This window comes from Protomyctophum bolini (assembly GCF_963924005.1).
Source record: "Protomyctophum bolini genome assembly, chromosome: 4".
In the NCBI taxonomy this organism is placed as follows: domain Eukaryota; kingdom Metazoa; phylum Chordata; class Actinopteri; order Myctophiformes; family Myctophidae; genus Protomyctophum; species Protomyctophum bolini.
This window is the reverse complement of record NC_137865.1, coordinates 1725742-1739007: the sequence shown is the minus strand read 5'-3', so window position 1 is coordinate 1739007 and position 13266 is coordinate 1725742. Positions and strand designations below refer to the sequence as shown.

The following is a 13266-nucleotide window of genomic DNA, read 5'->3' as shown; positions in this document are numbered from 1 at the left end:
GTGAGTCCCTGCGACATACTAGCCTCATGTCCAGGGGGTATAAAGACTGGAGACAATAAATTCTGAACAGAACCAGTATCTTTTCTAGGGCCTTCAAATGCAGTACTTTTCTAACAGACCGAAGGCAATTGACCTTTTTACCACTAAATAATATTAAATAAACTGTTAACTGGATAATATGTGTACCGTCACTTTAAAAAGCCGGGCAGCGCTGGTTGGCGGATATCAATACACTTTTAGACCGACTGTTTGTAACAGCGTGGATGATTTCATTTATTTCTTGATCGCCTGATGATGCCATGAGCTGCTGTGCTCATGGCACAGGCTTGATAAGCTTGATAGTGGGTACTCAATATGCTTGTTATCAGAATATTAAGCTCCATGCCTACTCATGGCTCGGCCGGGCCTCATTGCATCATGGCTCAGCAAGGCTTACTTACTTACTTACTTACTTACTTACTTATGAGTGAAACGTCCGGGATGATTTGTTTATTTTTTTCTTATATGAGGCGATCTAAAATCATGACAAATCATGACAATGAACACAATGTTTTGGGACGATCAAATAATTTATAAGACGAAAAACAAAACAAATAGTGTTGTCTCCTGCCTTTATTTTCTTCTTTCTAATGATTTGATCGTCCCAAAACATTGTGTTCATTGTCATGATTTGTCATGATCCGAATTGGCTTTGTCCGCGGCGTAACCGTCTTTAAATAAATTATATTCGAAGTGCCGATGGAAAAATGCATTGGGGTTTCATTTCCTGGGCCACTCGCTTTTCTGAAAGGGGGCGGGACTGCTGCGCTCTATAGCCAAAGTAGTAATTGTCGCGGTAAGACTGTGCTCGGAGGGCGAAAGTAAAATATCCAGTGCATCACAAGTTCAACACACACCGTGAGTAACATCCGGTTCCAGCTTTTGGGGGTCCCGTGGATCCTTCAAAATAAGGGTTGCACTGGAAGAAATGCTGGCGGTATACGGGTGAATGAATGAATTGATGCTGGCGGGGAAAGTGTTTAACAAATAACAGGCTGACATGACCTGTGACCTTCGACAGAACAAGGAGAACTGGGGCCTGGTGGAGAGGCTGACCAGCCTGGCCAGCAGCCACTCTCACAGCGCCGAGCGAGTGCGCCACCTAGAGGCCACGCTGGAGAAGACAGCCGGTGAGAAGACGGCACTGGCAGCACAGCACCACAAGACCAAGGAAGACGGCAGCAAGGTTATCATTGGTTGATTTATTATTGTCCCATTAAGACCTGGAACGCATCTGTGTCACCTTTAGCTTGTAACCACTTTAACTATTATTCTACACTTTAGCTGTTGAAAAAATAGCAGATCTACAAGCTCATAGCGCGGCACTCGGCTTGTAGATCTGCTTATCAGACGGAGTATTCCGACCAGAAGCAGTTGCTAGTTAGATTCCTTATGGCGGAACGTTACGTCACAAGCAGTAAGTCTGTTAACCTCGTCCACCTCGGACGAAAGCCTGGTCTGTGTTCCTAAATCGCCCGTGTGATCCTGTCGTGACGTGGTCTATATATATATTTAACATAAGAAATCTCATGTAACGAAAATCACACGAAGGCAAGAACCGAAAACAAAGCAAACCAAAGTAATGCTGTTTCCTCAGGTCATTGGACAGCTTCAACAGGAGAAGGAACAACTGATCCGAGAAAAACAGAGTCGGGAGCATACGTTTGATGCTTCCATCAAAGAGAACAAAGGTTTGATTGATTGATTGATTGATTGAATATTTTATTAGCAGTTTTCCCCCCCAAAAAAGCACACGAAAGAGACCATAATGGTCTGTTGAATTGTTGGTCTGTTGAACACCGCCGTAGGAATATAATTCCACGGCGGTGTTTGGTGAAATCAGCCCTCAGCTGATCTGTAAGAAATACTCCCCATCTCCTCCCCCTACTGGGCGGGGCTTTTCTTACCCCTCCCCTTCTGGGCGGGGTTTTTCCTTTTTTTGTAATAAGTAACATATTAATGTTATGCATCTTTCCTTTTTTCTGTAATAAGTAACATATTAGTCTCTTGAGTAATATTGGTGGTTATCTAGTACTGATGGAGATTGGTAGTGATGGAGTCACACTAAATAATTTGCATGTCATGGAACTGTCTGTTACGAAATAATTGCACACGTTAACAGCAGATGATCACTGTGTGTGTGTGTGTGTGTGTGTGTGTGTGTGTGTGTGTGTGTGTGTGTGTGTGTGTGTGTGTGTGTGTGTGTGTGACTGTGTGTGTGCGTGCGTGCGTTTTAACAGATGACTTTGAGAAAATTAAGAGAAATCTTCAGGAAGAGAAGGAAAAGGAAGAAAGACTAAGGAAGTAAGTCTTAATCATCATCGTGGTATAGCCTACCCGCTGCGACTGTATATTATTATATCACAACATAATTGTCATCATTGATCCTATGGTGGCGCACGGTTATAGATTCACGGTCAGGGAAACTTGGGATTCCCTTCTTGCGTACCAGTGGGACATGCAGGCCTACTCCCTATGTACCAGTGGGACATGTACCCCCTATGTACCAGTGGGACATGTCCCCCCTAAACGTACCAGTGGGACATGTCCTCCCTATAGGTACCAGTGGGACATGTACCCCCTATGTACCAGTGGGACATGTCCCCCCTAAACGTATCAGTGGGACATGTACCCCCTATGTACCAGTGGGACATGTCCCCCCTATACGTACCAGTGGGACATGTACCCCCTATACGTACCAGTGGGACATGTACCCCCTATGTACCAATGGGACATGTCCCTACGTACCAGCACATGTACACATACCAGTGGGACATGTACCCCCTATGTACCAGTGGGACAATATGTACCCCCTATGTACCAGTGGGACATGTCCTCCCTATAGGTACCAGTGGGACATGTACCCCCTATGTACCAGTGGGACAATATGTACCCCCTATGTACCAGTGGGACATGTCCTCCCTATAGGTACCAGTGGGACATGTACCCCCTATGTACCAGTGGGACATGTCCTCCCTATCTCTCTAGGTCGTCCTCAGACGAGCCCTCCATCGACGTTTCCAGTCATCTCGGTTCTCCATACATCCGGCCAGTTCGTTGGTACTTTGCACTCCTGCATCGCTCTTGAGTACATCCACGTATGTTAGCGCGGGGCGTCCTCGTGATCGATGCCCGTGTGTTGGTTCCCAGAGCACCAGTTTGCTGGCTGGCAGTTCTTGATGCCTTTGGCAGTGTCCTGCTAATCTCATTCTCCTGGCTGCTATTTTCTGGCTCACCCTCGGTAGTCCCTCATACAGAGTCATGTTAGTGACATGTACAGTCTTGCTGATGTTAAGTACTGCACGCAGCATTCTGGTGTAGCACCCGTCAAGGGACTTCTCCAGGGTTGGCTTCAGGGTCCAGCATTCACTGCCGTATAGGAGAACAGACTCCACTGTTGCGTAGAAGAAGCTGAGTTTGATTTGTCGGGGGAGATTGGAGTTCCAAACACTGTTCATGCCATTCAGGGCCCTCCATGCAAGTGCCTTCCTCACTTTCAGGAACCAGGAACTTATAGGTACCAGTGGGACATGTAGCCCCTATGTACCAGTGGGACATGTCCCCCCTATACGTACCAGTGGGACATGTCCCCCCTATACGTACCAGTGGGACATGTACCCCCAAGTACCAGTGGGACATGTACCCCCTATGTACCAATGGGACATAGGGGGTACGTACCCTACGTACCAGCACATGTACACATACCAGTGGGACATGTCCCTATGTACCAGCACAGGTACACGTACCAGTGGTTTGGAACCTCTGTCTTATGGTACAAGTGGAAACATTTAGCTTTAGATTTGTGGTTTGCTCTTCCGAATGGCAGAGGACAACAAGGATGTCTTTCTCCTCAGAGTAGCCGAGAACAACATGGATGTCTTTCTCCTCAGAGTAGCAGAGAACAACTAACGTGTCTTTCTCCTCAGAGTAGCAGAGAACCACTAACTTGTCTTTCTCCTCAGAGTAGCCGAGAACAACATGGATGTCTTTCTCCTCAGAGTAGCAGAGAACAACTAACGTGTCTTTCTCCTCAGAGTAGCAGAGAACAACTAACTTGTCTTTCTCCTCAGAGTAGCAGAGAACCACTAACTTGTCTTTCTCCTCAGAGTAGCCGAGAACAACCTGGATGTCTTTCTCCTCAGAGTAGCAGAGAACAACTAACGTGTCTTTCTCCTCAGAGTAGGAGAGAACAACTAACGTGTCTTTCTCCTCAGAGTAGCAGAGAACAACTAACTTTTCTTTCTCCTCAGAATAGCAGAGAACAACCTCGACCTCCAGAGGAGGGACAGCGACAGCCAAACGGACCTCCTCCGGGACGAGCTGAGGAGGAGCAAGGAGGAGCGTCTGCGTCTTCAGCGCCTCCTGGAGGACGCCGAGAGACTGACCTCTGACCTGCAGGAGCAGGTGCTGCAGCTGAGCAAACACGTCAAGGTAACACCAAGGCAGAGGCAAGAAAGCAACCGTGTGCTTGACGGAGGGACATACAAAATATGAAAATAGTAAAAAGGTGCTCCTGGGATCATTCGGGATAAGACATTGATTGAAAAAAGGTGGAGATCCGGGCACTCAAAGTAGTTAAAAAGGAGAAAAATATTGTTAGTGTGTGTGTGTGTGTGTGTGTGTGTGTGTGTGTGTGTGTGTGTGTGTGTGTGTGTGTGTGTGTGTGTGTGTGTATGTGTGCGTGTGCGTGCATCCGTATATATATAAAAAAATAAATGCACAATTTACCATTCATGAAGGTCATCCCAGAGCTGCGTCGAGATCTTCACAACCTGCAAAGCCAGAGCAACGACACGGAGCGCAGGAGGAGACAGCAGTCTGAACACACCAGAGGTACATGATGGTGTGGCCTGGCAGCAGACAGTCTGAACACACCAGAGGTACATGATGCTGTAGCCTGGCAGCTTACAGTCTGAACACTGAACACACCAGAGGTACATGATGCTGTAGCCTGGCAGCAGACAGTCCGAACACACCAGAGGTACATGATGGTGTGGCCTGGCAGCTAGCAGTCTGAACACACCAGAGGTACATGATGGTGTGGCCTGGCAGCAGACAGTCCGAACACACCAGAGGTACATGATGGTGTAGTCCGTGAAATAGTGGATTAATCCGATATGATTAATCGGCAATGATACTCCAAAATCATAATAAAATGACTCTGGAATATTCAAGCTATTTCAGCGCATCACATCAAAAACGTCTCTCTGTCGGACGTGAGTTGTTGGACCGCTTGAATAAATGAAATGTAATAGAATTCCCTTTTGCATAAGCAACTTCAGATATACAGTAAATCATGAACCAAATAAACTGCTCCAACAAAATAGATTGTACTATCAAAAGGAGTGTTTATTAATATCGATTACTAGTTACAATGGCATAAAAACCACATAGCAATGAGCGAACACGTCATGAGATTGGAATAGGTTCGCTTTTAAAACATGTTGCATGAATGAAAGAAGGCTACAGTATACGCAGCACAAGAATGGAAAAGAGGGTAGGAGGAGGAGAGTAACGCCTCGCAAAGAGAGAGAGGGCGTGTAGGCTTGGTGGGTAGAGTGGCATGAAGGCCTCAGTGTATCATCATAGTCTAATGAAAAGAGCTCTTCTTTACAACGAGACTACACTATACGCCTAAGGTCCCTATCAAACCAAATGTCGTTTTGAGGCTAGATGTTCAATCAGTCCGACCCACCTGATTGTAAATCAGCCTTCCACGGAGGTCCTCAAGCGTTCTGCATTTGCCAGGAAAAGTTCACTTGGTCCTGATGCAGCGCGCGAGAATTTACCTTTCTTCTTAAGTTAAAGTATAACAAGTCATCACTGTCTCAGAGTAAAACTCGCATTAAACTGGTATATTAACAAGGACTGCTCTTAAAGTCCTATAATCGCCGTTTAGACTAGGCGGTTGTCCTCAGGCCGGCTGCCTGTCTGTTGTCCTGCGCGTAGGCCAGCTGGGTGCTGCCTGCCGGTTGGAGTGGCCTCTCCGGAGAGCTACTGCGTAAAAGCGCAATCGACTGCATGTACTCGGGCCAGCCGTGCGTTGATTCGATCTGCTCGCAGAGCTTCGCTAGAACAGAGCCATCCAAGTAACAGCTTAGCCAGCCGGTGATGTGGCGACCTGCTCCTTAGAGCTATCGCCGTTCAAGAGCATCGTGTCTTAGTTGACACCACATTATATTGGAAAAGGGGTCTGACTGTTTCTCTTTTCCCAAAAACTGGTTTAAACCGGTTCTTAAGCTACTAACTTAAAGAACACAGTTAAAAGTTCTTCATCAACAGTTTTTCCACACGGGGAAAACATCCTGTGGTCATTATTCATTCTTATCTCGGTTGCCCATCTCGCCTTACGCTTTTACACTCCTCTGAGTGCTAACACTGCAGATGCGCGCGTCGCGCACACACACACACGCACATACACACACACACACACACAATGCACACAAATGTCCACACTCAGCGTGCATGTCTGTTGGTGTTCGCGCTAGTTGCATGTGCCATGTGGCAGAGGGTCTCCCTGTTAGGGTCAGCATTTGGTCAATAAGTCAACCTTGTGGTCACTTCAGATAGCGTGACAAATTGTCCGGTCTGGGTTTTGTCATAACCTGTACTCAGCAGGAAAAACGGGGTTTTGGTGCTATGTCATCCTTTCATTGTTCAGCACAAATTGTGCCTTGTCAATTAACACCCCCCTCCTCACGCTACATAATCCCCCCTTAGGACACATGAGGGGGCACGAGACAACGTCCGTGGACCCTCATTTGTCCTATTTCATATCCCGCACTTAATTTGTGACAAGCTGTCAATTTGAGGCCAATGTGTTGTCAATGTTCATGGCTTTCTCTTGGGTGCCCAGTGTAGTATCTGTGGCACAGGGGAGTGGTAGGAAATCAATGCCTGTAATGTTATTTCAGGCGGATGCAGAGTTCCGCTAGTTGCAGAGTAGAATCCAGGAGGAACTGGGAGGCATGAGGCAGTGTCTGTAATGTCATTAACCTGGGTGCAGGTCTTCCTCGGCCTGTATCAGCATCCATGGGTAAGGGAGAGAGAGAGAGAGAGAGCGACAGAGAGCAGGCGACAGTGTATGCAATGTCTTTAGGTGAGGCCAGGTCCCGCTCTGCACGAAAAGAGTTTCATGAGAGAGAGAGGGAGAGGGAGCATTTTCCGAGCACGATCCTTTGCTCCCAGGAGAGGAACGCAACAGTGTCATTTCAGGTGTGTTGCAAGGTTTCCGGTTTGCCCGGAATGATATCCATGATAGAGGAGGAGGAAGCGGTGTCTGTAATGTCATTCAGGTGGGTGTAAGGTTTTTCCCTGAGCACGGCAGGCTCCCAGGGGAAAAACACACAGCAATGTCAATCATGTCATTGCGGGCGGGTCAGAGTCTCATTGACCCCATCATGCACCCAAAACGACATGGTTTCTCCTAAGTCATTTACACTGAGCTCCCTCTTCTATTTGTAAAGTTGTGCTGGTCTAAAGACTGGCAAACCAGGGTGACAGTGAGAAGAGAAAATGGAACAAGGGCCAGAGTAGAAGGAAGAGAATAATACTTTCGTTAAAGGATAACCGGATATAAGGAGCAAAAAGGCCCCAACATCTAATGTAAAAAAACATTTAGTCTGGTAAAAATGAAACTTAAATGATAACAAAATATAAGGAGCAAAATGGCTCAAAATCTAATGTAAGTAAACATTTTGTCCGGTAAAAATAAGACTTAAATGATAACAAAATATTATGAGCAAAATGGCTCAAAATGTAATGTAAGTAAACAAAAAGGAGTAGCTACATTTGTGACAGATTAACGTATCTATTTGTTGGATTTGTTCCACTAGTGAGTTGTAGTTTGCTCATGTCTCACACTGAAGCAGGGTCGAATTAAAAGGTCAACCCTTCATCATAGGAGTCAGTATTCTGTATAGGCATTTTGAGGTAGCTTTCATAGTATAAGAATAAAATAAAAAGAATGTAAACAAAGGTTACTAATTACACACTGATTGGTCATCCCGTTTCGGTAGGGGAGGAAGTTTCTTACTGTTTCACGGGAAACAGGATCCTATGTCGCTTAAACTATTTCAGCGAGAAACTCAAATAGACTAGATATAACATGACCAAGCGCTCTACAATGTAGCGCAGCCACAAGGAGGCTTTGGTCTCAGAGTCGGTCAGTTCGGTGATTGTCTGGGGCATGTGTAATTTGATCTGGCCCTGCGAGGCCCTGTCGTCATAGGAAGCTTTCCTGACCTGCATGCTCTTTGCCAAGTTTTCCTGAGAAGATCTGGCAAATGGCCCAAACCAGTCTATCTGGAGGTCTGCATATGGAAACTTAACTCCCCTCTCTTGTGAGGGCGCTATGGGGTTTGGACTTGAAGTTTGGGACTGACAACAAGTCAGACAACCTTTCACATAAACAACCACATCTTGGTGCATTTTGGGCCAATAAGCTATCTGACACAACACATCGCAGGTTGCCTGGGCACCCTGATGTCCAGCAGTTGCGGAGTTGTGGCCAAAGCTTAATAGGATCCCCCTGTGGTGCTGGGGAATGACCACACGCTGTGCAGCATATAAGTCAACAGCATACACCAACAGCCCCCCGCTCAGTGACATGCAGTCCATTGCTAACAGCAGTTGTGCCAGGTACTCTGTGGAGTCCCTGTCTGCGTCAGGGATAGGTGATGGGGTGTCACCAGCAAGGAGCGCCATCATGTGGGCTAGGGCTGGGTCAGCCGCCTGTAATGACACTAGATCAAAATGTCTTTCCACAGGGGCCAGTTTACTATAGTCAATCGGGGTTTCGTCGTACAGAGTCAGGGGAACTTTGTATTGCCGCACACACGAGGGCGGGGCACCTGGTTCCATCGGGGTCCGCATCATGTGGATGTCGGTGAACCCGCGATCAAGAGAAACCTTGGCAAAGACAGACTCGTGCTTATACAACACCTGCTGAAAATCTGTGTGGAATTTTGGATCTGCGGTTGCGTCCCCCAGCGCCAGAGTTTGAGTTATTTCTGCGTCGAACTCTGGCAGTGGTGGAGGACCGAGCACGCTTACCCTAGCCAGGGTTGCCGTGCGCTTCTTGTGCGCTGCGGCCGTGCCTTCCTGAGCGATGTTGTATATCAACATGTGCTCCTGATCATCAAATTCCATCCTGCCCACTAAGGGCAGTTGATAGACTATAGAGGTCGCGCCTGAGGGCAACGACGTGGTCACATCAGGGGACCTTTGGTCCCACTGCAGTAACGCAGGGCTTTTGCCTATGACCGGAATGATATAACTGGAATCATAGGAATCAGTGCTGATCAACCAATCAAAGTCTGTTACTTTGCGCAGAGTGACGTCGGCATCCAGCCGGTCGGTCCCCAATGGGTCTGTAGACCTTCCTTCCACACCCATCATGGGTGTGTCTTGGGAAGTCAGACTCTGCCGCAACTGGGCATTTCCCCCCTCCAAAGGAGGAGTCCCCGGCGGGGAAGCTGGGGAACTAATGCCCTGTAAGAGAGTTATTTCCAGCTGTGCCTTGAGGAGGTCACTGCTGGTCTTGTTGGCCTTATCAGTTAAATCCTGTACTTGCTGACGAAGTGCTTTGCCTGTCGCAAGTTCCAGCTCAAATAAACGGATTAAATTTCCCAACAAATGTCCAGCTAATTTATCCCGTTCGGCTTCAGTATAGCCTCTGGTTTCAGCATGTAAATTAGCTAGAGTTTGGCCATTCAAGTGGGTCATGGTCGCATCTAATTGATTCACGCAAGGCGTGTCATCAATAAATAGACCAGTGGTGACTTGGAGTCCTTTGATCATGGCTATAATTGGATCCATGTTCACCCTCTGATTGCTATGGTTTTAGCATTAGTAATTTGAAAGCTCTCGGAAGTATAACAATACTCAAACGCTCCACAAATGCTGTTGTTCCGTAACCCTGACACCGGGAGGTAGAATGGACAAGTAGCGTCCTTCCACTGTCTATCAAGCAAAAACAGCAATGTAAGAATGCGCACGAATGAAACAAAGTGGATATATATTTGTTTTTGTTATTTATTATTTACCTATTAACCCCCCTTTTATTTACTCTCTTAATTCCTATCAAAGAATCGAAGCGATAATTTGAAAAGGGAGGAAGAGCGCAAATAAAACGTTAAAAAAAAATTCTCAAAAACTAAAATTCTAATAAAATTCAAACTTAAACTTCAATCAATCAAATTTAATTAAAAACTTTCATTCCTTTGTTCTTTTATTAAAAAAAAAATTGAAGCAATGAAATTCAATTAAAGTTCAATTAAAGCCTTATCCAAGTTGCAGTTACCAATGTTCAATCGAAACACTGAGTAAGTAACTGATTGCCAAATCAAAGCTGTCTGTCAAAACTGAATTAATTGAAAACATGAGCAAATAGCCCACTATTCGATTAAAACTATTTGTCAAAACGGAATTAATTAAGCAGTGAGAGTCACTGATTATTAACAGCTTGCAACTAAGACCATTCGCGAAAATGGAATTAATTCAACCACCGGGTCAAATCAAAACAATTTCACGAAATGGAGCCAGCTAAAACAATGAGTAAGCGATCGATCAATTATAACCCGTACAGGTCTAATCAAACGATCACACAGCCACAGTTGAAACTTTTTAGAACTTAAATTGTGAAACCCTAGGCGAAGCTAGGATTCTATAACGGCAGGGTGTGATAAAACAATCCCAATTTAGATTTATAATAATAAAGTTCCCCACTGTCAAAACGTTTCATTCATTGTGCATTCAAAAATGACTTTTCTCCACCTGAAACATACGACAGTGTAACGGAGCAGTACCACAAAACCACCACACAGAGCACAAACAATCAAACCAGCAGTACAGTGTCTCTAAGTAACACTATACTTCAAAGAAACCACAAATTGAGCAGCTCCGCACGTACGCGGTTGCTGGTACTATGTGAACAAACGCACGCGAATAGACCCAGTGAGTGTGTGCAGGTATTTACCAAAACAGCGTACACATGACCCAGATCCAAACGTCTTAATGCTTCGTTCAACCATGAACATGCACGTACCACGTCGTGACACCAGCTATGGCCACTAGATGGGGTGACTGGCTGTGTTTGTCACACAGTACGGGCAAAGGGGGAATGTCCAAAGCGCCCACCGGATGTGGCGGCCTTAGTTTTGGACCTCCTATCGGGGGACGGGGAAACTACGTGAGGTAAAATACAAGATGGCGATCCTGCAATCTAACTTTTTTTGTAGGCTCCCAACCACAGGGATGCTTTGGAGTCACTTGTCCCTTCACAACACAAAGTAGGCTAGTAGTTTACCAGCCTGAAAGTCTTCGAAAATGTACTAATACTCAAAAACACCGCACTGCTATTTGAGGTAAAAGGAATGGAGAAACAGCGTCTCAGCACTGGCAATCAAGCACAACAGCAAAGCTGATAAATGCGCACAAATGAGACAAAGGGATAACGCACCTGTTTTTGTTTCTTTTTCTCCCTGCTCTGTAATTATTACATATATTCCTTAACCCCCTTTTTATTGACTCTCTAAATCCTTATCAAAGAATCAAATGATTGTTTGAAAAAGGAGGAAGAGAGCAAATAAAACGAAAAGATATGGGGATCAGAAATAAAATAAAATAAATCAAAAACAGCAAAGAGAGAGAAAAAAAAAATAATAATAATAATTTGAAAATTGAATGAATGAAATAAAAAAAATTAATCCAAATTTTATAAAATTTTATAAATTCAATTCAATTAAAATTAAAATCAATTAAACCTTAAAAATGTAATTAATTCAAATTAAAATCGATCCAATTAACTTAATTATACTTCAAATCATTCAATGGGAACTAATCAAACAATACCAAATTAAAGTTTAGTCAAAGTCGCCTGTAATGATCGCTTTAACTTTAAATGAATGAACAAGCCATTCATTACTCAATCAATGTTATCCTGTCAAAACTGAATTACAAAATGTCAGTGACAGTAGCTTGCACAATCAAAGCTGTTAATGGTCGATTAATTACAACCTGTGGAGGTCTAATTAAACGATCACTCAATAACCTTTCAACTTCCTTGAAAACTAAATTTGGTAAAGGCCCAGTGTAAAACTAGGTCCTGTAATAATAGCCTGTAGGCAAACAAGCCTCAGTAGGTATTAGGTCAACAAGTATTATATCCCTTAAAGAAAATGTCTCATTTATGCTCATTCACGTCAAATTGTGTTAAACTGATTCAAAACGACAGCGCCCGGAGTTTAGACAGCCTTTCCTAAAATCCTTATACTGGTTTATACCAATCAAACTAGCAGTATGGGTGTTACCAAGTCTTACTATAATTCAAAGAACTATTAATTCGAGCAGCCACGTATGACGTCGTTGCCACTACTCGAGACACAGCGTGCAACCGATGATGTGACGTGACAAACGCATAAGACACGGAAACGTGTTATCGTATGTCACATCAAACATGCACAAGCCAGCTATAGCCGCTGGGGTGGTTGGCTGTGTTCGTCTGTCAGAGGGGCTGTCGGTCGCACACGACCGAAGCTACGTCACCGCTCTGTGTCCTCCCAGTGGAGGCGTGTTAGCTTGAAAAGCAAGATGGCGATCTCGCCAACAAACCTTCCCTTCGTCAGATTTCCCTTCAAAAAGGGGTGTGTTAACCGTCGGAAAACAGCAGATTTACAACAACACAAAAATGGCGCGCACTGATAGTTACAATGCAGCGCCGTTCGTTCAGTGTTAACAAAAACACTCAAACGTCTCATTCACTCCTGGTCTTAGCGAGAAAGTATTAGTCTTAGCTACTCTGCGGGCACTTGTCAAGTTAAAAAGTCATACTACACACGAAGTGTTTCTGCCACTAAACCCTATTTGGGCACTTGTTAAGTTAAAAAGTCATACTACACACGAAGTGTTTCTGCTATAAACCCTACTTGAAGCATTTAATTTCGTACTTTTCACATCATCCAGGTTCCAACCCTTTCTCTATATGACATACCAGATGATCAAATATAGAAAGCCGGTTGGCAGAAAGCCGGTTGGCTCACAGTTTTACCGTTTAGAACAGCCTTCGGATAGCAATTTCCGAGGTTATTTAACGGTCGGGTCCTTAGGAAGTGAGGAACTATAAACCCGTTTTTGTTTATTTCTCTTTTCACAAGCGTCCCCCTGCAGAGGTTTAGCTATTAGTGATTTAGAGATGTCGAACGCTTATTACGTCAGCCCTTACAGCGA

The 13266-nt window shown here is 44.9% G+C and overlaps 1 protein-coding gene across 1 annotated transcript in view; it reads left to right on the top strand.

Annotated features, from left to right (window-relative positions):
* The window catches only part of myo5c (myosin VC), a gene marked incomplete at its 5' end in the record, with an annotated part of 229240 nt that overhangs the window by 179331 nt on the left and 36643 nt on the right, over positions 1-13266 (top strand). Inside the window, 4 exons of the mRNA XM_080761194.1 lie at positions 1061-1225; positions 3646-3775; positions 4295-4470; positions 4779-4872. Of these exons, the coding sequence (XP_080617320.1) occupies positions 1061-1225; positions 3646-3775; positions 4295-4470; positions 4779-4872 (565 nt within the window). The remainder of the gene's footprint in view (positions 1-1060; positions 1226-3645; positions 3776-4294; positions 4471-4778; positions 4873-13266) is intronic.